This window comes from Rhyacophila brunnea, unplaced genomic scaffold, assembly GCF_057557595.1.
Source record: "Rhyacophila brunnea isolate RB1 unplaced genomic scaffold, BYU_Rbru_1.0 scaffold_10, whole genome shotgun sequence".
NCBI lineage: Eukaryota > Metazoa > Arthropoda > Insecta > Trichoptera > Rhyacophilidae > Rhyacophila > Rhyacophila brunnea.
Genome location: NW_028232752.1, coordinates 33,872,413 through 33,898,732, shown reverse-complemented (window position 1 = coordinate 33,898,732; position 26,320 = coordinate 33,872,413). Strand labels below are relative to the sequence as shown.

Sequence of the window (26,320 nt, the reverse complement as noted above, 5' to 3'; positions counted from 1 at the left end):
TTTTGAAAATTGATGTACCTATGTATCAATTATTAATCACGATGTGCTTGTTGTAATTTCTATAATAAGTATTAATCATACTTAGAATGCTTAAACCGCGGTGCATGCATGTACAGTACAGTTAAAAATGATTAAAGTTATCAAATTTCCACGTAGCAACAATACATTTATATTGTGCACTTTCATACTATTGCCATTGATGTGAATTTAAAAATATTACATATATTTTCAATTAATGGCAACCATCTCGATATTATTCAAAGTTGGTTTTGTCCCGGTTTTGGTGTCCATCATTTCATTTTCTTCTAGCCATATCTTTCGTCGTTAGTTGGATTTACATAACGGCAGCATTATATGCATCAACCCCTAAGAGAGACTAATTCAATTTAAGGTAATCGAGCTTATTTTTTTTAAGAAGATTTATAACGATTCCGGAAGGATTTTAATATTATTTAAGAGTGTATACGGTGGAGCTACGGAATGCTGGGATTATCTGGAATGACACAAGAAGACTGGCGAGCGGCATGGATTCTAGGAGGCATCATGTGGTGTCTATAATGCTCCAACTAATGGGCAGACATGGTTAAAGAGGAAAGAATAATTGAATTTTATCGAATTGGTTATTCTAGATAAAATAATATTTAATACCTACGTTGGTGGAAATATTTGTGAATAAAATTATAAAATTATGCCCAGTTTTGACGTCTTGCTTTGGTTACTTATAGACGCAATGCTATTAGTGATTTAAAGTTATCATATTATTTTATCAGTTCCACAATGACAAAATACCTGTATCTCAGAAATGACTCGCAGCAAATTTAATTATGAGTCTTAGTACATATTTTTGGTTTCAATTTTATATGTTTAGTTTAGACTCACTTCACAGAAAATAGTTTTCTTCGTGCAAACAAATCGTGATCTTAATTTACACGCACGCTGTCGTCCTTTTGGAAATAATCTAAGTGTCGACTTAAGGGGGGACATGCTCGTCGAAGGTCAAAATTGAGTTTTTATTGTATTTTCAAACCATGATCCTGGACACTCCTTAAACGTTGTAGATAATCTATTTATATAATTTTTAAGCCTTATTATCCTTTATAGTTATTTTAAACATTTCATGACTGCATAAAGTATTTTTGTTACATAAAATAGTATTCTTTTAAACCTGTCGCTCTAATGTTTTAGAATATAGTCATATTTCGGTACATAACTGTGCAGTGGTGTTAAGATTTTTTACATTTATTAATTTTTAAACGCATTTATAAAACCATTAGCATAATTTATTATGAGATAATTTTTGTAAAATATTCACGATAAAAAATTATATTGATAATCTCTGTGATCCCAAATTTGACAAGAATTAGGCATATTATTATTCAAAAAATCGGCAAGATTTACATGTTTGAAGATGATTCTAAAGATATTTAATATAATCTATGTCTTTGACCATTCAAGTGTAATAAACATCTTATGAATAATGATTGCTTTATAATAATTATTGACCTAAGAATAAGGTAGTGTTTTTTTGAAATACGCCATTTCTTTTGTCATTCCCCAGTGGTTAAACTACAACATACGGCCGTAGCCATAAATTGACAAACTATAATTAAAGTAAGGAGTAAAATGATATTGACGCGCGTGTTTGAACATGTACCGTTTAAAAAAAAATTAAAAAAAATTCGGTTAGGTACATGTTCAAACACGCGCGTTAACATAATTTTACTCCCTACTTTAATTATAGTTAGTCAATTTATGGCTACGGCCGTATGTTGTAGCTTAATCACTAGGGAATGACAAAAGAAATGGCGTATTTCAAAAAAACACTACCTTATTCTTAGGTCAATAATTATTATAAAGCAATCATTATTCATAAGATGTTTATCACACTTGAATGGTCAAAGACATAGCTTATAATACGTATCTTTAGAATCATCTTCAAATGTGTTAATCTTGCCGATTTTTTGAATAATAAAATGCCTAATTCTTGTCAAATTTGGGATCACAGAGATTATCAATATAATTTTGTATCATGAATATTTTACAAAAATTATCTCGTAATAAATTATGCTAATAGTTTTATAAATGTGTTTAAAAATTAATAAATGTAAAAAATCTTAGCACCACTGCACAGTTATGTACCGAAATATGACTATATTATAAAACATTAGAGCGAGAGGTTTAAAAGAATACTATTTTATGTAACAAAAATACTTTATGCAGTCATCAAATGATTAAAATAACTATAAAGGATAATAAGGCTTCAAAATTATATAAATAGATTATCTACAACGTTTAAGGAGTGTCCAGGATCATGGTTTGAAAATACAATAAAAACTCATTTTTGACCTTCGACGAGCATGTCCCCCCTTAAGGAAAAATATAATAGTATTATGAACTCACTTTAAATTAGTAATGTTATGCCCCCTACTTAGAAAGTTCACTTAAACGTCTGCCAAACAAATTTATATGCCTACTCTATTATTTTTTATTTATGAATTTTATACCTACACACGTTATAATGTTCGCATAAAACATGTGGTAGATATTTTTGTTAGAAACAAAAAAGGCGAAGTACATATTAATGTCTCGTAAACTTTTCTACTTCCGATAAAATTCACACAGTTAAACTAGTAGTACGTTTTCACACACACATTAAAGACTTCGTTTTTTTCATAGTGAAGTTGCCGCGCATGTTTAGTTTGCTTCAGTTAGCTTTCGCGGTAGGACGGCTGCGCGCGCACTCGCCGTTCCGTTCACGTTCGAAATTCTAAAATCGCGAAATTCAAAATTTTGAATTGCAAGGGATGCGGTTTGCCGCTTCCGCCGGATGTTGAAAACATAAACGCTTTTCTAACGCACGTGGTTTAGTGAGTGGAAAATCCGACAGTGTTTAATTGTGTTTTCAATCAACTCGATAACAAAATATGAACTACTTATTAAAATAATCATAACAAATAGATACGTTATGTACCAATTTAAAATAAACATTAAAATTATTCAATATTTAAATATAAATAAGGTATTATCATTATTGTTATAGTGTTGTGCAAATTTAACCGACTCAGCCATGGGATTAATATTGTTGTAATGTGTTTAATTTGAATTATTGCCGTACTAGATATTAATTCTTGTGATGTTTTGACAGCTATTTTTAATATTAAATTTCAAAACTTCTCTTGCATACGCAACACGCATACTTAATTATTACCAAACTAAAAAGCAAAATTTACCATAAACCTGTTTTGCTTATTACGTTGATGCTGAATACGTTCGGTTTGCAAAAATAAAATCTGTGATTTTTTCGCGTTTAAACATTTCTTTTGTATTTTTTTACACAGGCAAAAAACCTTGAATTTGAATGTTTATCGACACCAAACAAACACTTCACATGCATGATAATTATTTTATTGTGATGCAGCGTGATAAAAAAAACTTGACATTTATCTACTTTTATGTCCAAATCAATGTCACGCTTTGTAATAGCAATAGGAAAATATACAACGGAAGCGGAAGGTAATGTGTTCACATAATGTCGCATGATAGGTATTGCAGTAAATATAAATTTATCATTACAATATTCTTGGGTAAATTGACTGCTCAAATTTACGAAAATTATTTCCTGTAATAAATGAATACAAATCAATTCCTACATATTTGTCTTTAATTTATGGTTTGGTGATATACTGAGTACTTAATTTGAATGAATACATTATAATCTATTTTACTAAACTAATTTAATATAACAGTAGTAGGTATGTGGCTAATTATGTATTATTAATATTATTATGATACATAATATTATTATGTAGTTGAATTGCGATTAGCGACTGCTTATTCCGTTTAATCGTGTATTTTCAACTGCTTGTGATTCGGAACTGTTTTTAGGTGGAGAAGCCCTTCAAATATGTTTTATAAAATTTCGCGGTACCCCCATACATGACACATCATACCTATTAATTAGCTTTGACAAATATTATTGTCTTTTATGAAGTTATTAAATAACAACCACGACATGAATATTGGAATTTGATGCATTTTCATTTTTTTATCGATATGTCAAGTACAAACCTTACTCAATTTTTAATTGAACACTATTTCATTTATTATTAGGCATAACGACCAAATGAGGCGGAGGTGGCGTGGCGAAGAGTGGAATTTACGACGGGTTAAGAGGAATCATTTATTGTATTTTCCGTGAGAGATCGTACCGCTCGCAAAGTTGACGCGCGTGCCGTCGTCCCGTCGCATTTGTTTGTTTTAATCAACACTTTGTAATATATTCACTTTTAATCATTCGGACCCCTTATCTAAATACCTTTACTACTAGGTATGACTATGCTATAATATTAAATGTATAGTTAATTATGCATTAGCTACATTTATTTGGTTTCGTAATCCAGACGTACAAGTCCGTGGGCAGGTAATTAAATATTCAATCTCATTAACCCATCTCACAAACGGGCTACTTATAGGTACCTGAAGTTTGTTATAAAGTAAATAATTCTGGTATTTCGGGACATCAAAAAGTCACCAAACAACCTGTTAATGAGTCTATAACGTGTAGTGTTGGGTCTCGTGGGAGATAATATTAATGACTTGTGTCTTAACTGTCAATTCAAAGAGCTTGTCCACTGGAAGTGAGCTTTCATTTACTTGCTGATTGTTGTGAGTAACTTGCGTTTTATCCCATTTCTTCAAGTTGGTAGCCATATAACAAATAATTACAAGATATTATATACCTACCACGTTTTTAAATTTTCTGTTGAATCATATAAACTTGACAATTCTATGTATTAATAAATACTTTTTTTTGTAGTTGATAGAAATACTGAATAAATATAGAATATTAAAATGTCATTTTGACATAGAAACGCACGTATATATTATTAATGTAGCTGCTGGGACCCCCTTAGCAACCAATAATGGTGTTAAAATTATAAAAGTGTTTAATTTTGTTGTTTCGGAAAAAAATAAAAAAAAGAAAAAAGTAATTTTTACGAATTTTTTCCGAAATAACTTTTCACACAAAACAAAATTAACTGAAAATGAATTCAATTCTGCTTAAATATGGCTAATAGTATTAAAATAATGCATTGTAATCGTGTTCTGATATATTTTTAAAGTTTCAAATGTCTAGCTAGTCGGGAAGTTAGTTAAAAATCTTCAATCGTACAATACAAATCTTGGTCAAACAAGAAAAAAAATGTACTGGACAAACAAGACTACGAGCTTATACAAACGTGGTAAAAAATACGCATGTAGGTAGCTTCGTTTAGAGAAAAAGTTTTATCAATCACAATAAAATGTACTTACTGCCAACTATATGTAGTAATGAAAATATGTTACTCGGCGATTGAACAAACGCTGGACAAAAATTGGTTGTCCTGTTGTACCGAAGAAGCAATGAAAGGTAGTTTTATTGACGAATCAATAACATTAGCGGAATTAGGTAGTCGAAAAATTCGGAGAACATGGAGAAAAGGAGAAGTTAAGAAATCTTCCAATCATCAGTTAATACGAGTTTTTAAACTCACACAATCAGTATTTATTTATTTGGTTTACGTGAATACTAAACAATAATAAATGGCAGATTTCTATGCAGGCAAAAAAAATGTATGAATGACTATATACAACTTGTAAATATATAATAATATTTGCTTACAGAGTATAATGTCTTCATAATAGTATACAACGGCAAGAGTATGTAAATTGTAATCGGATACCTACCATTGGTAATCTCTCGTATATACAAGTATTCTAATTTTATGTTGATAAACAAGCCCCCTGCATTAGATTTGCATATAGAAAACCGTTCATAATTCAAAATCATAGGTTACTTACCGTTAATAAATAAAATGGAGTGCAAAAATATAGCTTGCGATGTTTATACAATAAATATAAGTAAACTGCCAAGTGTATGTATTATTTTATTACATACTGTCATTTCTATTGAATAAATAATTAAATAGCATTGAGTGTTTGAACTTATACATAATGCATGATTATGTCTGTTCAGCAGATGAAAAAATACGTATTTCTACGGACGGTCACGTTATTATTTCGTCTGTTCTACGTTAGCCAGTTTCCCTTAGGCTCCATTTATTTTCATTGTTTTCCCCTACGATAAACAATGGCCAGTGTTGAAAAGTTTGTTATTGTGATATATTGGTGATGATATTTTAGTTTTACGTAGCTATAGAACTGTATTACCTACTTTAAAATTATATATTTTGACAGTAATTCACGTGGATTTTGTTATTATATCACCTTTCTACGGTTTTTTTGTTGATATTGTGAGTTTTCTATAAATATTGTTGTCTTATTCTGCCCGACTCCGTACTTTGATCGAACTCATAACGCACTCATCTGCCAAGAAATCTATCCTTGTCTTGGTTTTTTTCTCTGTATTTCCTTGTATGATTAACTGAAACAGTGTATGTTACTTATTTCCCAAGATGTGGTAAAATAATTTGAGTTTTTGCTATCTACTGTAGTATCTTTGAGAATCTACTGCATCGTTCTTTTCTTTCGACCATGTCCGATCCTAATAGGATCATATGGGCCTCCACAGAGTAGAGGTTTGTATTGGCAGATTTTGTTTTTTACGAGAAATGGATGTCAGCCACTTGCTCAACCAATTAGGTCCATACCCTGACACACACAAATTGAAAAACAATATGTGTACTTGCCAGACCCAGGATTCGAACCTGGGACCCACGGCGTTATAGTGCAACGCTTAAGCCGCGCGGCCACCGTGGGCACTCTATACTGCATCGTTACCTATTTATTAATTCCACATTATCCATGGGATTCTCTGGAAACACTACATCTCGAAGACTTAGACATGGTATTTTGCCAACGATGTCCATTTGTGCCAGTTTAAATCGTGATTGCACACATTAAGGCCATGCATTAGTTGAGGCACGGTCTAAAAAGATCGTCGCTAGGCGATGCGCGGATTGCGGGTGGCGGGTGAAAATGACGCCTGTCAAACGAAATATTAATTGTCATATAAATCCAACATACGTCCATTTTATGTTCTGTTTATTGTTCTATTAGTAACAATAATAATATATTCATTGACATGTTTTCTTTTTAAAGTAAATGGGTAACGTTTTTAGTCATCTTTACACGATTTTAGAATTAATTGACCCGTCGCCATCACGCAGCAAAGTGACGTGTTCCCGGGTCAACATTCTCTCAGTGAATGGCAGCGAGTCCAAAATTTCGTCGCGCGTACAGTTGAAAATTATTTGGCGTTTCACTGATGCGTCACCTTAAGGTTAAACTTACTGAACGCATCTGTTGCATTGATTTCGTGATTTAGTCCTAGTTTATATTTTAAGTATATCTAGAGCGGTATTACTTCGGTCGGTGACTTGATATTTAGCTTGGCGGCCGGAGATGTCTCGCGACTAGTGAAAGACGTGTTTTCGAATCCTACACGGCCTAAGATGTTTTCCCCCAGCTAAATCAAAACAAATATATTATATTGTAATAATTTTTTATAGCAAAATGGTTTAAAAACAAATATTACATATAATAAATTAATCATGAATTTAAACCAGTACCTAATTGCCGAAAGGATTGATAGAATGTGTATGTAACTGTTCGGTAGGTATGTATGCAACTAATTTAATCTGACAATGTCAGTTGCACCATCAGCTATGCCATTGTTGAGGTCAGAATGATTTAGCACCTATTGTATCGTATGGTTTATTTACATATTATAATTATGTACTTCCATAATAACTTCAGCAGCACTTTACCTGGGCTAATTATTTACTAGCGACCTGCTAAGTAGGATAAATGAACTCAGTTTCACGTGGGTGAACGCATTAAATTTCTGCTTCACAATATATTTACAAAGTAAACCTCCATTATATTTGAGAGGAACCATAATTTTCTTTGTGCAATTTCTATTCTTATAACTTATAGTTATAATTATAACATAATATTATATGACAGGTTTTTTCGTTTTATTTTATTTTCACTGTATGTAGGTCTCGAATAGAAACATAAATCTTTATTAATACTTATTTATCTAATCGCGTACCTACGTATATTGGGATTAATATTATATAATTGTACAACAGTATGGTCTGACAGTCTGGCAATACAGACTGTGATATTGCGTGATCGATACCTACTGATTAGTAATCGGTAATCACTATCTCGAAAATATACCTGCATGCAGGTATATCTACATTCTACCTACTTGATTTACTATTTGATATGCTTCTTTAAATTCACAGAGTTCAATTTGACAAGGTACTCCAGAAGTTAAAGATCGATTTATGAAATAGATATTTCTTTAACATAATTTGTTATCATCCCACACAATATGGAAAAAAATATAGGTAATCAAATAATTATTATTTTCTCATGTAGGTTCCTAATGATGTTATTAATATAAAGACAATAATTATAATACATCCATATTCTGAAGATATCCAAACATTGTTATATTTTTTGACTGATTAAAATTCGTAATTCATATTTTCTACTCAAGTTACCTCTTTTTTTAAAAACAGTAATTTACATAATTTTGAATAGATATCGTAGGTATCTACTATAATGACGTAAGTAACGATTTTGAATAGTTTTTTTTTTGTATCTACAAAACCTGTTTTTTAACGGACTATAGTTAGTTAGGTACGCACTATTGTCGTTAGAATTATATGAAGAATTAAAATTGATTTTATATCTTTATCTTTTATAAAATGAAATTGTGGGGGCGGGGGACACCGTATGCCACACGAGCAAAACCTGTTTGATTGTTTTGTTATAAACGGTCATTTTGTATTTATATACTATACTTATGACTATATATACCTATACATATTTGTATTATTGTACATATAAGCGAGTATTTATATTTAAAACCTTTGTACTACCATATATCGCAATTCATGACCCAGATTATATTGTCTTCTGGTACCTTTTGACCTTATGTTTAAGAACATCGAAATTTCTCATTTATTATGGGCCGAATCATCTTGATAATAATCATCATCATCGGCACAACAATATTGGATTTTTAGAATTAAATATTTGAAATAATCCTTATTGCATGGAACGAGTTCATCTGTAGGTATTTATTTATTTACGACAGAATAAAATGTGTATTACCAAATCCAGATTTCAAAGAGCAGGATCGTTTCCGATTGCAAGTTTCACGTGCTACGTCAACTCAAATGATATAGAAGTAATGAAAGTTTGTAATAGTTATAATTTTCACATCGATTTTCATAATTTATTTATAAAAATACTTATCAGTCTAATTGCTTAAGTATTCTTACCTTGGATGAATTAAATTAAATTTATACTGTTGCTAGACGATAATATTTATAATAATAGAGGTGTGAATTCGAGGAAATGCAAACAGTTTATAAACACACTTACAGTTAGATATTTGATCCGAAAATTCGTATATTTTGGATTAATATAAACAATTATTCGCCATTATTGGAGCGCGTGTCGGTTTTTTGCGAAATAAATATTTTGATTAGCTGTGAAGAATAAACACAAAATGTCTGAAATTGGCCGAAAAAAATATGATGAAGAAATTATGATTTCATGGTAATATTAAAATTAAATGATACGAATCGTAGTCGAATACAAAGTTCTTGTTGCTATGACTAGATATTCTTTCTCAATTATACTACTATTTTGCAATTACAATATTAATTTATTGTACACAATGTTTAAGACTATTAAGATTAGACCAGATTAGCTATGCTCAACCAACGTAGTGAAGTATTCTAAAAATAATTTAGTCAATTTTTGACGAGATACAGCGTTAATTTAATAGTTAGTTATTCATTATAAGTTATTAAATGTCATAGAAGATACAAGGTAACATTTTTTTTTAAATTTACAAACCGCTGGTCGACAACGAATGTCTTTATTAAAGATACCAATTTTATAATTTTAATCGAGTCAATGAAGTATGGTTAAAAATAATGTTTTGAACTACTCGAAATAAATTAATATGTTAACAGCAATAACACATAAATTGACAATATTTTAAACTCTCACTTCTCACGATTCTGACATCAAAAATTCCCACGCCGACATTTTGTATGAACTGTCCCTTTACCACATTACTTAACACGTAAATTTCGCTACCTATGCTAAAGCTCACCTTGTTTCATAAAACAATTCTGAAATGTTGTTGATACCAAGTTTGACATGAAAACTTGTGCTAAATTTCTTTACTCGTCACTTTCATAAATAATTCCAAGTAAGGTAATGAACATCACATTTGATTGCCATTAAATATGTAGGTACCTACTCCTCATACGCCTCCAAATATGACCGAATTATCCAATGAGTCGTGATTTCGTGTCAAAATCAAATTAAACATGACAGGCTACATTATCTCATTCGACCGTGACATCATGTTGTGATATTTTGCAAAGTGCATTTTGAACAGTAGGTATAATATGTATAATATCCCAAACAACGCACTGCAATTTGATAGTATTATTAATTTGGTATATTATAACAGTAGGTACCTACATAATAATTGTATTTTATAAGCTTGCCAGCTAATTCGGCTTCTCAGTGATTGTTCTTAAATTCCTAATGTTATGTGCTGTAATCCTCTTTAATATTCAGCTGCAAGCTACCGTATCTTTCTAGGAAGTGTGCGGACAATCGTTGAATATAAATCATTTTTCTACGATGAAAACGACGTACCTCCATAGTACATACTAAAAGATTATATCGTTATACAAACCATTTTGATTGGTTTATCCAACTTCTAATCATTATTTAGCTTGGAATAATCCATTATCATTCAATTGTTTTCTTATTAATACACCATATTACAGTGTTTTCTTTTATTTATTTTGTCCTTCTGTGACGAAAATATTTCATACTATTTTGTATAGGTATTTTGGACATTACTGTTAAGCGAATTCAGCCCAGTAAGTATGGACGTTTTCCATATTTATATCGGTAAACTGTAAATGAGGAATCTGTTCATAGGTTTTAGATCAATCGCGTCAAAAAGTGTGTTGTTTTGAAGAACATTTTGTAATATGGAGATCAGTAGCGAAGGGTATGTGGGAAGTAGGCGATAATTATTGAAATCAAAAAATTTCGCTCTTCTTTGTAATAATATCATTATAGACACAGATGAGTTTATTCAATTGCACTAATTAAGCATACTCTGCAATAGATACTTACTTATACAGTTGGGTTTGTGCGTAAATTAAGTACCCAATAAACCAATCCGGTCGGTATTCAGTAGGTATAATATAATTAATTATACTATATAATATGAAGTCAAGTCCTATTGCCGTAACGTTGTTCCATTCAATTAATTGTATGCATAGCTACAAAATTGCATTTAAATTAATTCAATATTTACCAAGGTACGTTATTTGACTTTTATTGACATTTTTAGTGTCGTGAATGTCAGACCTTGAACATATAACTAAGGTCATATATTTTTATTGTCTTTTACCTAGGTAGGTATTGTAGAAATACTGTAGGTACGTACAAAAGAATTATTGAAATAGGTCGATATAATATATACATATTCTCAGATTTTTTTTATTGAATTTGATGGTATTGCTTTGTATTTTTTTTAATCTATTGCTGATTGTAGGAACAGCTGAAAATTATATAGACGTCTACATCACATTAAAAATTAATATTTGGGTCAAGCTGACATTTTCAACGCGTTTTTATGGAAAATGTTGACATATGAAATGTTTCACACGAGTTTATTTGAAAAGTTGCGGAATACCTTCTTAAATTAGTTGATTTGAACTTGTATACGCGTGGGTACAGATATAAAAAGTAAAGACGAGATAATATAAGTTATTAATCCCGAATTGTACCAATTCCACTGGCTTTCGAACCGGAACTGAACTGAAAACCGGAAAAACCGATATTTTTGTCGGAACGAAAACCGGAACCGAACCGAACCGAACCGAAGAAAAAATATCGGTTCGGTAAATGTTAAAACACGCGCGTTAACATGATTGACCCCCCACCTCAGCTGTTGTCCTTCCGTTGTTATGACATATCTCGACATAATTCTCATAATTTATATTATAATAATACTCAATTGTGATAGAGAATACATTTTTAATACAAATAAAAACATTTATTTTTTTACTTGAGCCGGCACGAAAACCAAATCGACCAGAAATAACGGTTCGAAGCCCTGCTTATCCATCCTATTTTTTAACGTATTCCCCATCGTATTAACTATTAGTATTTATTAATTTGAAAGTCGATGTAAATTTTTCATTAATAATTAAAAAGTAAATGTAGGCAGAGTAAGGATAGATTCTTCTGGCATTGCGGCCACGACGAAATCACTTTGCAATACAATTTTGCTGTGTAATTTTAAAGTAACGATGCCAACACCTAATTGAGTTGCCTGTAGGTACTGCCACAATAGTCTGACAACGTTCTACAAGGAACTTACGGTTTTCGTATACTGATTAATTGAAAAATTGGTACATTTTTTTTGAGTTGTTTAATTTTCTAGTTTACAAAAATGCGTTATGTCAAATGCATACCACATGGTAGCTAATTTCAAGATTTTAAAACCTGAAATTTTATGATCAAATTGAGCGAGGAATTCTGCGATGCAAACACTACAGTCGACACTCTACGCCGTAGAGTCTACGGAATTGCTATTTTATCAATATTATCCTACGCTGTATTAGGTGCCTATAATATTATTTAGGTTCATCCGATTTTTACGACACACGTAGATTCTACGGTTGAATAAACACTTCAGCCATTATAGCCCGCCTCAGTTCACAGCTGTGCTCGGTTTGAACACGATTGTCAACGTTGATTTACCATGAATCATTTTTCACTAATAATAGTCTCAACACGTTGAGACCCAAGAAAATGCTTTGAAAATCTGACATTTAATATTAAAAAAACCTAAAAATACTTGCTTTGCACGACCTGTAGGTATCTTGACTTACACAAATTCAAGTGCAAATGTAAGGTGGTCTAGCGGTGTTTTTACGAAATTTCGTTGTTAGTTATTCGCCAAATCGTTAGCTATTTTGTGAAATCTATGCATCCGTGTCTAACAAACACAATATGTATACAATAAAGTTAATACAGTAATTAGATATGCCACTGATTTGTTCATTACCACCTTAGTTATGGACATAACTAACCTGACAAAACTAACTTAACATCAAAGCGAATGTTCAATTATTTATAGACTAGGTACCGTTTGGTTACGTTAAATCTTGGCTTAATTTTATTTATATCATGATTTAAATACACAACGTTTTATAATTCATTAAAATTCTCACTCCGTTGCCTCTATATTGTATGACCAAACATAGAAGGAGTTCTCTGTACCAATTTAATTAAAAATATAAACTAAAAATTAAATGGCCGCCACCTTCGCGATTATAAAACTTGGGACACTTGGGTCGGTAGCTTAATTGGTCAAAAGCACTTGCTCGGAAAGCAATATATATATATATATATATATACTTATTTGAATTCCACTATGTCCTAGATATTTTCTAACGCTTTTTTTTAGGCTTTTTAAAATTATGTATTTTCATAAAAAATAAGTTGACTATTTCTTCTTAAATCTTGTAAGTATACCTATATTATTGAATAAATAATAAGTTATTTATAATAGTAGATATACCTACAAGTGTAGTAACGCATGAATGAACACACAGTAAAACGTAGTCATTGATGGCGTTTGTCAATGATAATATTAAAATCTTCCGTATTTTTCTACACCATTGGTTTCGTTACCATTGCTTAAATATCTTCCATTATAATATCCTCGAAACTGCGGTTTTTATAAAATATCTACATCAGTGTTTACGCAGATGTTTCTACACTTTCAAACCAACCGCTACAGTTTCAAGTAAAATCCAAGAATTTTCGATGGAAATGTGCAAATTTGAAGTGATTTAACGGCTGTTTATACACCTGCTAAATGTCGGTTGGGAAGAGTCTTACGCGCATATAACACGTTTATATGTTTTTTAAGTGTTTATTGAAAAAAAAACTTGTTCAAAATAACACAGGTGATATAGGTTACGAAAATACGCTCCTTGTGTAAATGGGTTAAAATAGTCTAATAGGTAGTAGCTTCAGTCGATATCCGATCAGTGGTACATGAAGACCTCCGTAAATGTCATTCTCTAAAAATAGTTGTAAATACATCACAATTATTTTTTTTAAATTCTCATAATACATTCTACATCTACAGGAACATAATTTACAGCAAACTTTTAAAATATTTGTTTTATAGTCAACGTTTGAGAGTGTATTAATTCCATATCAATATCGGAATTCGTAATTATATAAAAAAAAATGTTTTATTATACTGCATCAAAATTAAATCAAAGTGCAAAATTGCGAATTCCGATCGTAGTGCTAGTTGTTTATTGCTTATAAGTTTATGTACCTAGTGTGGTAAATGGGTAATACGTAAACCAATACGAACTGAATATTCAATTGATTATCGCATTTCATTCGACGTGCATATAATGCACGTAAGCAATAACTAGTAGGTACTACGATAGCAACTCTCTATTTTGCGCTGTGGCTTAACTATAGTGAGTTTAACATTGAAATGTAGGTTATTCCGATAATATATAAATTGTGAAATATTTTTAATAAAGTGTTAATATTATTTCAAAACCAAGAATTAGCTAAATAAAGAAAAATAAGATTCCAAAAACTGTGTTCGTAATATAAAGTTTTCATTTTCATAATCTTTAAACTGTAAATGTTTTAAATTACAAAAACTGTTTAATTATCATTTTAAAGTTGCACCATTATTGTAAGGAAGCCGAGACGTTTTCAATTTATTTATAAACTCAAATTAGTGACACAAGATTAAAAATAACTTCTTTATCAATATTATTGTGGTTAAAACTATATCTTACCGAAAAATTAATAATGGAACGAATCATTTGCCAACAGTTCTGCTTAAAAAACATTTCTATAAATAATGCAAAACATCTCGTCGTTAGACACGGAATTGTTTTCAAATAGACAAGCAAGAGAAGTATACTCATTGGACCGTGGAAATTCACTGAAGAAAAACGAAGTACTAGTGCACTTTAAAAACCTTCAACAATAATTAATACTCTTAATTTTCTCGCGTAAGAAAGGCTGTTAAAACAAGTTTAGTTTTTATTGTACCTAACCTTGAGCTTAGGTGTATATTTTGAATCTTCTCTGTGTTTTGACTCCTTAATCTTGTGAAAATGACGATGTTGGCCGTTAAGAACTTCTTCCTTCCGGCTGATAGAAGGGCGTCTGATACTCCGAGGTTCTCTCGAATGCCTGAAGCTCTACTACGGTCCGTGCGTAGAAGGTCGCTACGCGCAAAAAGGGCCAAGTCGCTCGTCATCGTGCAGGAAAAGAGGAAGTCAGGTAAGAAAATACTACTGAAGTGATAATTTTTCACACATATTTTTTATTAGGCAAGTTGTTTTCTAATCTAATGGAATAAGATGTTTTTAAACCGATAATAGTTTTGCAAAAATATACACGCTGCATATAAATACATTATGATTTTTGTATTAAAACGTTACTTTTCATAAAGAATTGAATTTTAGATAGGTGTAATGTTGGTAAAATCAAGAAAGAAAAATATGTTTGAACTAGCATTGTGAACAGCAAACTCATTGTCTAATTCGGTAAGGTACCCATTAAATCTAAAGGATTTGCAACTTTGACGTTCAGTTTGTGATTGTTGTCAATTAGATATAGACGTATTGCATGTAAGTATTCTTTAAAAACGGAACTACCTACCTATATTTTTTTAACAATATTATGTATGTTGATAGATAGGTACTCCACATTCGATTCAAAGATAATTCACATATAGATAACTAACCCATGTTATGAAAAAAATGAATGTCTATTTCTGAACGATAGTGGATTATAAATTATTTAAACGTCAATATTATATATTAAAGCTGCTGATTACTGATTAAAAATAACAATTCTTTAGATTATAAATATTAAGTTGCAAGATTCGATATTATATTCTTACTCTAAGATTATAATGGTTTAAAATCAATATTACTGATTCATTCTTAGTGTACCTGCCGACATAGCTATATACTACACATACATATAGATACCTGTATATAAAATATTTTACCAAGTTCGTTGTAAAAAATAATACGGTAGTCATTGTGTGCTTGATAATATAATTGTTAATATTTTACTCGATTAAATGAAACAAATCAGTTTATCGGAGTCTACAAATTTGATTTATACGTTAGTGTATTGCTGTAACGTGCACACCATCGTATAAATAAAACCACTAAAAATGTATATCCCCTTTATCCTGTGATGAATGGAGTATTTTGGAGATTAGTTCAGTGATAATAATGCAACGTAGTAGCGGTTAATTCAGTTGGTTGTGTATGTACAATTGGAAAGTCACAGTGGAACATTCAGAGCTTTACGTAATAAAAAGAATAATCCTAGGGCTTAATACTTGGTAATTTTTTTTCATGGCTTATGCGTTCCCTGGAATGTAAATTATTATGGAATGTTTCATAGATGCGTTCGCATTCCATGTAACGCAATAAGCCCACTTATTTTTTATAAGGTACGACTATGCATATAGGGCCTTAATCATATTTTTCATCCGTTGTGATGATAAAAAAATAATCTATCGTTTTAGCGTCTATCAAAGTTTCAACCGTAACTCATGATATATTATTGTTTTCCATTGATAAATAAAAAAAAAATATTACCCAAATTAAAATGTTTGTTTGGGATTCCTTTGTAAATACATCCTTGCACCCACGAACTATCCTACGCGATCTTTCTGCATGTGCTAAAGTGCAGTCTGGTGGACGTTTGGACCAGGTATTTCAATGCCGCTTTTACGATAACCGGAATGAAAATGCAAAATACCGATCTTTTCTGTATTAACGATACAGAGAAATTGAAAAAAAACTATATCTTAAATAACAAATCTAACGTAAAGTTTTGGAAGGAATTAGGCAAGAACTAAAATAAAAAAGCTCTTTCTCGACTTCAGTTTCTGGACAGAATCTTCTTTCATTTTATGCGGAAAAGTTGACGGAAGATGTTTTTAGCGTATCCCTAGTTTGGACATGCATTTTCTGACGAATGTTTATGTGAAAAAAATACCGAATTCATTGCCGATCATAATTCACTCACATCAATAAATAGGTAGGTAGAGTTACGTAACTTTGGAAAACCTCAAAAATATACCTGTCAAGAAAAACTTACACGAAAACTTTGAACTGCGTGGGAGTCTAACAAGCGTGTTTCGCTTACACGACGAATACTCTGACCACTAAGCTGTCGATTTAAAATCGAGTGTAGGTATCGTGCAAATATTTCATAACGTACATAACATACTCAGGTACTTCACTGTGGCCGTCACTTGAAAAGGACATAATATATGGCTTTTTATTCTTAATACCTATATTTATGTAAATCAACGGTATCTACCGACTGAAAATATCGCAACATAAATAATTATCTGTTGTACCTATATTATATACGCACAATGAGAATAAATTCATTTTTTCCACAAAAGTCAACGAATAATCAAAACTAGTAGTTTCTTCATGTTTTATTATTATTACATTATAAAATATATAACTGATTAAGTATTATCAATGCTCAAATCATAATGCGATATAAATCATAAAAAAATATAAATAAATAGCATTGCAGTATAAAAAATAATTGCGATTATTCGGTGCTTCAGTGATGAAAAAATATAATTGGCTTGATGTTGGTTGACGAGGGGGATCATACATAAAATCATAATAGAGACACGTCACACCACCCTTTTTGCGTAGGACTAATTCATTTAGACACCCCATTGCCAATTGCAAAAGTATCAAAATATCTAAATCCTTATCGGTATATTTTTTGTGGATATTATATCACAGCAGTGATAACTGAGTCTTATATTAATATATTCTATATGGCAATGTATTTTTATTAAGCCCGACGCCATTTTTAGACGTAGAAAGGAAGGATTAGCTTCCGTTTGATTATGTTACCCTTTGCAAAAGATTACTACGTATAAAGTTGGATCGAAACAATTGCTCTATTGTATTTTATTGCATTGTATTCTATAATCGCAACTTCGATTATATTTCAATTCACTGTTGCCATTTTTTTATTTTATGCTTAATTTTTAATCTCTTTGATTGTGTACACTGTACATAGATGAATTCGTTTTTATTAAAATGGCAATGCATAATAATAATATGCAAAATAATATTATTATTTTGCGCCATTGTTGTACTAGATTTGAACAGGACAGTTTATTTGTTAAAAACTCATTGAAAGTCAATAATAATTAAACTCGTTCGATTGGCTTTAAATGTTATAATTATAGTAATACGTCTTCGACTATATTTGTATAATACACGAAGGATATTATTTTACGATTATTATTTTGATAATAAAGATTTTTCCAGAATTCTTGCCCAAACAACATAAAAATTTTGATATAAACAATGTTCATACATAATTTGAAGACATCTCATGCATATAATATTCCCACTAAAAAATCTTTTTTATAAAAAAATATGACACCCGACGGCACTTGAACCTGTAACCAAACCAATGGATTCGCTCCAGTGTGCTTTTCAATTAAACTACGGGCATCCTATTTAATTACGACGGTAGGTACTATCGGTCTTTATATTTCTACATTCTTAAATCTTGTGAATAATTATTCGTTGAAGAAAAGTAATAGTTTATTAAATAATGTTAAATAAAAATACATAATATTAATACTCTTGACTGAGGGTACTCAAATGGAATAATACAAAAATAAATCCACTTGAATTTTAAAATCCTAGATTTTTTGTCTTGAATGATTTTTTTATGAACGTGCTGAATTTTATAGCGAGTGCTCTCCATCCAATATTGTCCTTAATAATTACAATTTACTAGATTACATTGTCTATCTGTCTATCATTTCAAATACATTTTATTAAATTTTATAAAAATATAATACTAATATAGTATACTTAGATTTAAATAATAAAAACGGGAACCCGACGTTTTTGAAAAATAATGGTACACTATTAATTCAGGATTCAATTAACATAAAAAATAATTTTACAGATTTAGTTTTTTTGTCGGATTAAAAGAATTAAGTAAAATACATAAGCAAAGCCAAATCTTTATCTTGTGACCACCGAAATAGCCATCGATTATAATCTTTTTTTGTGAACTTGATAATTTTACAATGCTTTTTTAAAATTGTTTTCTACCAAATACCTAAATGCTATGAGTAACAATGTAGGTACTTGTTTTATTTTAATACATATCGCACCCCCAGTAAGATACTGTCGTAAGTCTGAAATGGGCGTTTTCGAGTTATGGATGTGGTTGGATTCGTATTTTTTTTTGCTATTTTAATAAAATACTGTCGTATCTCAAACTCAAATAGTGTCGGAGAGAAAGCGCTTAATACAGTACATTACTTTCCGAAAACTGTTAAATAGATAATAAAATAGTGTTGTAACTAAGTTACGACAGTATTTTACAAGAAGCTTTCTAAAAAACTAAAACAATACTTTTCATAAAAATACTGTCGTAACTCTGTTATTACAGGAAAATCTTGAGGTACAGCGTAATTTTCTCACTAATTGCATGGATATTATTGTTCCAAAGTATTCAAACAAAAAAAACTGGAAGCAGCAGAGGCAACAATTTTTGTTATCAACAATTAAATGGAAGTAAAATACAAGAAGTATGCAAAAAATACTTTATCAACACATTTGGGGTGAGTGAAAGGTACTGCTCTACTGCGTGGAAAACAAGAGATCTTCTTTCCGGAACGCCAATTCCAGAACAAAGAGATAACAAAAATCACAAAAAAAATGGTGATAAAAAAATGATATAAGAGCTCACATTAAGTCTTTCCCAGTGATCGAGTAACATTATTTGCGTGCGCAGACGTCTAAATTGTATTTAGATGGTAAATTAACAATTGCTGAAATGTATCGGTTATACAAAAAACAACAAGCTGACAGCAATATGCCATTTGGAAAAGAACACTATTATACGCATCCATATTTAATGACGAATTTAATATTGGCTTCTTTAAGCCTAAAAAAAGATTTGTGCGTTGAATGCGACCTATACAATAATTCTTCACCACCAGATGAAAAAAAACAACTTCAAGAAAAATATGAGACACATCAACCTGGAAAAAAGAGGCAAGGGATGAAAAGATCAAAGACGTAGCAGAGTCCCGAACTAATGGCCAAAATAGCGTTATTAATGTAGCTGTATATGATTTGCAGGCTGTTTTACCGCTTCCTTGCGGAAATGTGTCAACTTTCTATTATAAACGAAAGTTTGGCAATGTACAATCGTACAGTCTATAATATCACTGAAAATATTGCAAACTGATACATGTGGGACGAGAGTCAAGCTGCATGAGGATCCAATAAAATTGGTAGCTGTGTACTCGATTACAATGCATGTGAAAAATATCACCACAATGAGCATTTTATTTTTTACAGTGACAATTGTGCCGGGCAGAATAAAAATAAATACATTGCTGCAATGTATTTATATGCCACCGGGAATTCACAAAAAAATACAACGATCTCTCATAAGTTTTTGGTCACCGGGCATAAACAAAATGAAGGCGATATCGTCGACTAGGGCTCTAAAAAGTGGACCAATATTTGTGCCCAGCCAAATGATTACCATTGTACAAACAAGTAATAAAACAGGACAACCATACATAGTTAAACCCATGACGACAAATAATTTTCTCAACATGAAAAAACTAGCAGATGAAATCGGTAAAAATTACAACACGGATGAAAATGGAGAAAAAGTTTTGTGGCAGAAGATTAAAGTTATAAAAGCAGACAGAGACTATCCATACATTATTTTTTTTAAAACCAGTTATCATGAAGAATGTAGGAAATTGAATGTTCGACAACAGCAAATAGGTAAACCGTTACCAATGGATGGTCTCAATTTATCCAAAGCATATCAAGAGTGGCCAAAAATAACGACAATTAAAAAGAAGGATTTGCTTTCCTCTGCACCGCTAAACATCGTGAATTTTATTATGATTTTTTTGCTTCTCTTCCAAGTGATGTTTAAAAATTAAAAATCGTATTTAAAAATTTTATTTTCTCATTAAATTAAATAATAAAGTATTTTTTGTTGTTTTGAACTAATAATTGTATTTTTCTTTTTTTTCCAATAAATCTTTAAAGATTGTACCATAACTTAATATTTTGAAAACCTTCCTTTACAGTGCCCAACAAATTAGTTGAAATTATTAGAGTGATGGTAGGGAAATTTACATAGAAAGTATTGAGTTGATTCAAATTTTACCATGAAATTGTCAAATATCCTAATAAAATACAGTCGTAACTCAGAAATATTCAAATATCTCCGTTTGTATATGTTTTAGAGTAAAATAATGAATACAGTTGAAAATAGATCATGTTTTTCCATAAAAATGAGTAATAATTTTTACATTCAGACTTTTCCTGTATTTACAAAGAATATTTGAAACTTCAAATGGCTCTCCTGCAAAATGCCAATTTTGACTTACTACAGTATTTTACTGGGGGTGCGATATGTATATAAGTAATATATATATATTATTTATTGTGACATTTTAATCTTTAATTAATCATCAGTAAACGGTGAATCTATAAAGTTAAAGTTGATGTCTAGCTTTTACTTACCCTTGTATAATATATAAAACTGGCCAGTAGTATTTTATTATCCAGTTTAAACATTATTATATACTGTTTCATCACGTCTTCCTCGTGCATAAATATATCCAAATGTCATGAGTTAAAGCAATTAAGTGGGCGACTTATTAACTGCATTCGGCGCTCAAATGCACCTGCATTATATACAATTTTAGCCATCAGAATTCCCTAACTAAATTCGAGGATGCTCAAGAAGTCATAGCCATATACATTAATTAATTATAACTTGAAACATGTATTTAATTATATTCTTTTAATATTTAATATTATTACGTGCACTGTGTGATAGTCATACTTATGGAATAAAAAGTGCTCTTGACACCTGCTTCTGCTCATATAAATTTCATTATTTCTTAAACAAATTGATTTGGTTGAAAAATACATTACTTAGAGGTAGATATAGATACATTGTAATATCTGAATTTCAGCGAGTATTGCAAATACATATACTTACATACTTTCTTATATTACTTATTAAATATTGCCCCACGTTACTGTCCGACAACAAGATCTCGTCGATAACCGGAAGTTGCTGTAGTCGCAAATGGAAGATTTCTCAGTGACGTACATGTCATGGCGGCAACACGTGTTTAAATAATGTATCGGCTCTCTTTTTAGATGTGACTCCTTTTCGTCTTCGCAATAAACTAAAAGTTTACTAATAATAATTTTAATATCACTCCTGATCGATATATATATTTTTTTATTATAAAAAACATACAAAAACATATAAAAACATCAAATTACGTAAATTGATAGATCCGTACACCACGGAAGCGTAAAATGTAATGATACATTTAGCGGTGTTCCTCATTTGAAACGGAAGTGCTATTAACTGCGAGGAGGGGCGGCTCTCGTGATGCAGTGCGTAAGGCGCTTGCCTTCCACACGAGAGTTCTGGGTTCGATTCCCGGTCAGGACACAATATTTATGTGTTTTTCTCAAAGCCTGGGTGATCTTGGGGTGGATTGTTCAAAATTACTAACAACCACCTTCCTTGCACGAAAAAGCAAGGACATGGTTAGCAGCGGAGAGGCTTGTTAGTTCACTGTTTTAACACGTGGTCAAGAAGTTCTTGTTCGACAATATATATATACATTCCATATTTATGTGATTGAAAAAAATATTCTATCAACATTGCAATAAGGGTGCATATTATGAAATCGAATGGACGCTTTGGCTTAATCTGGTAGGTACCTACCTAACTTATCTACTTTAATATAGATTTTATGTCTAAGTCAGTCACTATTCAGTGTTGCATTTTAAACCATGTAACGTAGCTATTCATTGTATGAACCTAATATTTATTATTATTCTAATAACCAATTTTCATCGAATTTCCTCATGTCTACCGAGACGTCTTTTCATGTTTCCATCATGTCCTGTCAAAATACAGTTTAAGCATACCGTGACTATTTGTTTGTATATGCTTATAATCTCAACAGATAATATTTAATAATACAATAATAATTCATACTTCTGAATCACTCCTTCGCCGCTTCTATTGATCAGTACGCCGATGTAATATGTCCACGTGCGTTTATATTTTCGCCATTCTTGACATGTTGATGTTAATGTCTGCGAAATAATATTCAAGTGCATACGTATACTACTTGCTGAATGCAGCGCATGTGCATCATGCCTTGTCGGCCGCAAAAGTGTTGAGGTACTATTTTACTGCTGACATTGACAGTGACTCTGTTCAATGCTTTCATCAGAGTGTACGCCATTTCAGAGCCATTATAGTGCTTTCGAATAGTATTTTCTCAGACATTTGTAAATAAATATGAGTTTCCTGCGTTCTACGTAAATTCATTCCGAAGTAATTTCTTAGGTAATCTAACACATCCGCCGTTTGTAGGTACTTATTGCGAATAATTCCACACGGAGAAATTCTTTTGTATTATTAGTTTGATTGGTATTTTATATGTGGAAAAGCTTATTTTCTAGGCTAATTACCATAATAGCTGACATACCTACTGACCAGTTTGTTTTAGCGTTTTACTTAATTCTGGGTTTATATGGCATTGAAAAAATCCCATGCCATTTACTATGCAGGCATTAATAATGTGCTTTTTAACCCACATATGTACCTAATTTAGAATAATTTCAGGAACATACCAATGTATTAGAGAAAATTCTAGTTTTTTTTGTCTACCGAATCCAATGCGGGCAGTAAGTTGTAGATGTAGTCTATAGAGTATAGACCTATCATTATTTACGACATTTTTAATATCTTACATCAGTACCTGTTTTACCTGTCTTACAACTGAGTTTTTCAAATGGGTTTATTTAAAAAAAATTGATGCGCTCACGTCAATACTTACTGATAATGTATAATATCTTATTTAACTAGGTTTTGATCGCCTGTTATTATTTCTTATTGTTTCAACTTTGCTACCTAATATTCCATTTGAATCGTTTTTAATTAACTGGGTTTCACCTTCCGGCACCTTCAGATACTATCAACATTGATGAATAAAAATGACGTAAAGCGAATAACGGGCCGATTAAAACGATTCAAACATAAAAGGGTAAGTATTTAGTACAATACTTAACTCAATAAAGTTTTTAAATCCATCAGGTATCTTCAGTCAATAGTATTAATAAATAAAAGAATTATGTTTAAGTAACGCTACAGAGTAGGTATTAAGTTGGGTTGGTCTTCTGAGTTAAGTCTGCCTCAAATTATGTAGTTACAGTTTTAATTATATTTGAAAAACAGTAGTCCACCACTTAAAAAATATTTAATAACCAGTTATTAATTTAACATTAACATATAAAGGCGTATTTTCAAGATTCACTCATACGCAATTATTTAGTCCGTAATTTATATTAAGAAAAAACCGTTGAAAATACAGAAGTCATGAAACAGTAAAGAAGAATTTAAATTATATTATGTGCCTACTTACTTCACGGTTGTCTATAATGACTAAGTTTTTTTCTTCTTAAACTTCATTTCCGGTTTCAATTAACCTAGTTTTGTTTGCGCTTGTAGAGCTTCCGGCATCGCAGTGATTGTCAAACTTCCGTCATTACATGAGTGACGTCTTGTTCGCGTGGACTATGATTATTTCTTTTAGATTTACATTCTCAGTAGACGCGTTTATCAGATTTATGCTCACATCTCGGCAAATTGTTTAGAAAGTTCATTAATAATATATAAATTCATTTATTTTAACAAAAATCATATATTATTTTGAAACCCTCATATATACCTATACATATTTATTTTAAAAAAATACTAGAAAATAGTTGAACCAAGAGTATGCGTACTCACATATGTGAGTGCTCTCATCCTTTGAGCTGTATTTCTGAGGTTTTTCAATGTGATGTATTTTCAATACCTACCTAATAAAAGTTCTACATAATATTCTGTTAGTAAATATTGCGTACCTATATTCAGAATGGAATAAAATAATAATATCATATTTTATTCAAGACGTTCAGCTTTCATTCTTTAGTCTGTCGTTGCGATGTACATCAGATTAATTTGATTGTTTCATCGATCCAGTGAGATATTGGAGTCCTTTTATGTCTTTTGATATCACTCCGATACTACAGGATGTAAAGATTTGTCCAGTAATAATCTGTTCTTTGAGCGATGTTTCTACCCATCTCTACTTGAATCGAATATTTAGTACATGTCTTTATTTGAATCCGACCTAGTTATCCTGATGGTGATACATATACATTTTACAAATTAAATTGAAAATGTACTAGATACATTAAATTTCTAATATTTAGGAAAAGCCTCAGAATATACTAGAAAAACCCTTGAATGAGTGAGATTTGAACACTTACCATTCGTTTCCTTTAGAATACATGTACATTTTACAAATTAAAGTGAAAATGTACTAGATACCTACATTAAATTTAAACAATTTAGGAAAAGCCTCATAATATACTAGAAAAGCCCTTGAATGAGTGAGATTCGAACACTCATCATTCGTTTCCTTTTGAATAGCGTCTATCTATATTTTCCGATATGTGGTATGAGTGTTTCAAATTATATATCTAATTCTTTTCAAGAAAGAATTCTACATATATTTTTTTAAATTAAATAAAAAAATGTCAGAAGAATGAAATTAAAAAGTTTAACATTGTTTTGACGAGCTGTAGGTGTCTTTCATTTAATAACGGTCGGTTAACTTTGCACAGGTATAATATATGTAATAATATAACTACCTCACGTTGTCTTTCGCGATTGACTTTATGGGAAGACAATAGGATGTCGAGACCGTGCCCCGAGTCTCTTCGCGTGAAACAATTGAAAATCACAACGGTTTATTTTTATCATTTCTGTTAATTTGTATATGCCAGGGAGGTCACTGTCCAATTAATTTTCACCGCTTGCTAATGGCTATTCGTCTCCATTCCCTCCTGTCTAGCAATTTCGTTTACATTGCGTTAGTTTTATCTTTAGTATTGTGACTGATTGACTTTCGCATTACGGTATAAGATAATTAGCTTTATCAAGTATGGGTACGAAATTTACGTATGAGTTTATGTAATATTATTACACCTTTGTAGTATGTACATTGAAAGCTTTACAATCTTGCAATTAT

At 31.0% G+C, this 26,320-nt stretch overlaps 1 protein-coding gene across 3 annotated transcripts in view; it reads left to right on the top strand.

The window, feature by feature from the left end:
* CenG1A (Centaurin gamma 1A) overlaps positions 1-26,320 on the top strand; it is a 476,859-nt gene that overhangs the window by 331,889 nt on the left and 118,650 nt on the right. The window contains exons 1-2 of one of the 3 annotated variants that reach the window (XM_085953529.1): positions 2,697-3,019; positions 14,797-15,408. The exons of 1 other annotated variant lie outside the window; for it this stretch is intronic. In XM_085953529.1, the coding sequence (XP_085809655.1) occupies positions 15,240-15,408 (169 nt within the window). In that variant the 5' untranslated portion in view covers positions 2,697-3,019; positions 14,797-15,239. Of the gene's footprint in view, positions 1-2,696; positions 3,020-14,647; positions 15,409-26,320 lie in introns of those variants that run through there. One more of the 3 variants, XM_085953533.1, reaches the window with a different exon arrangement.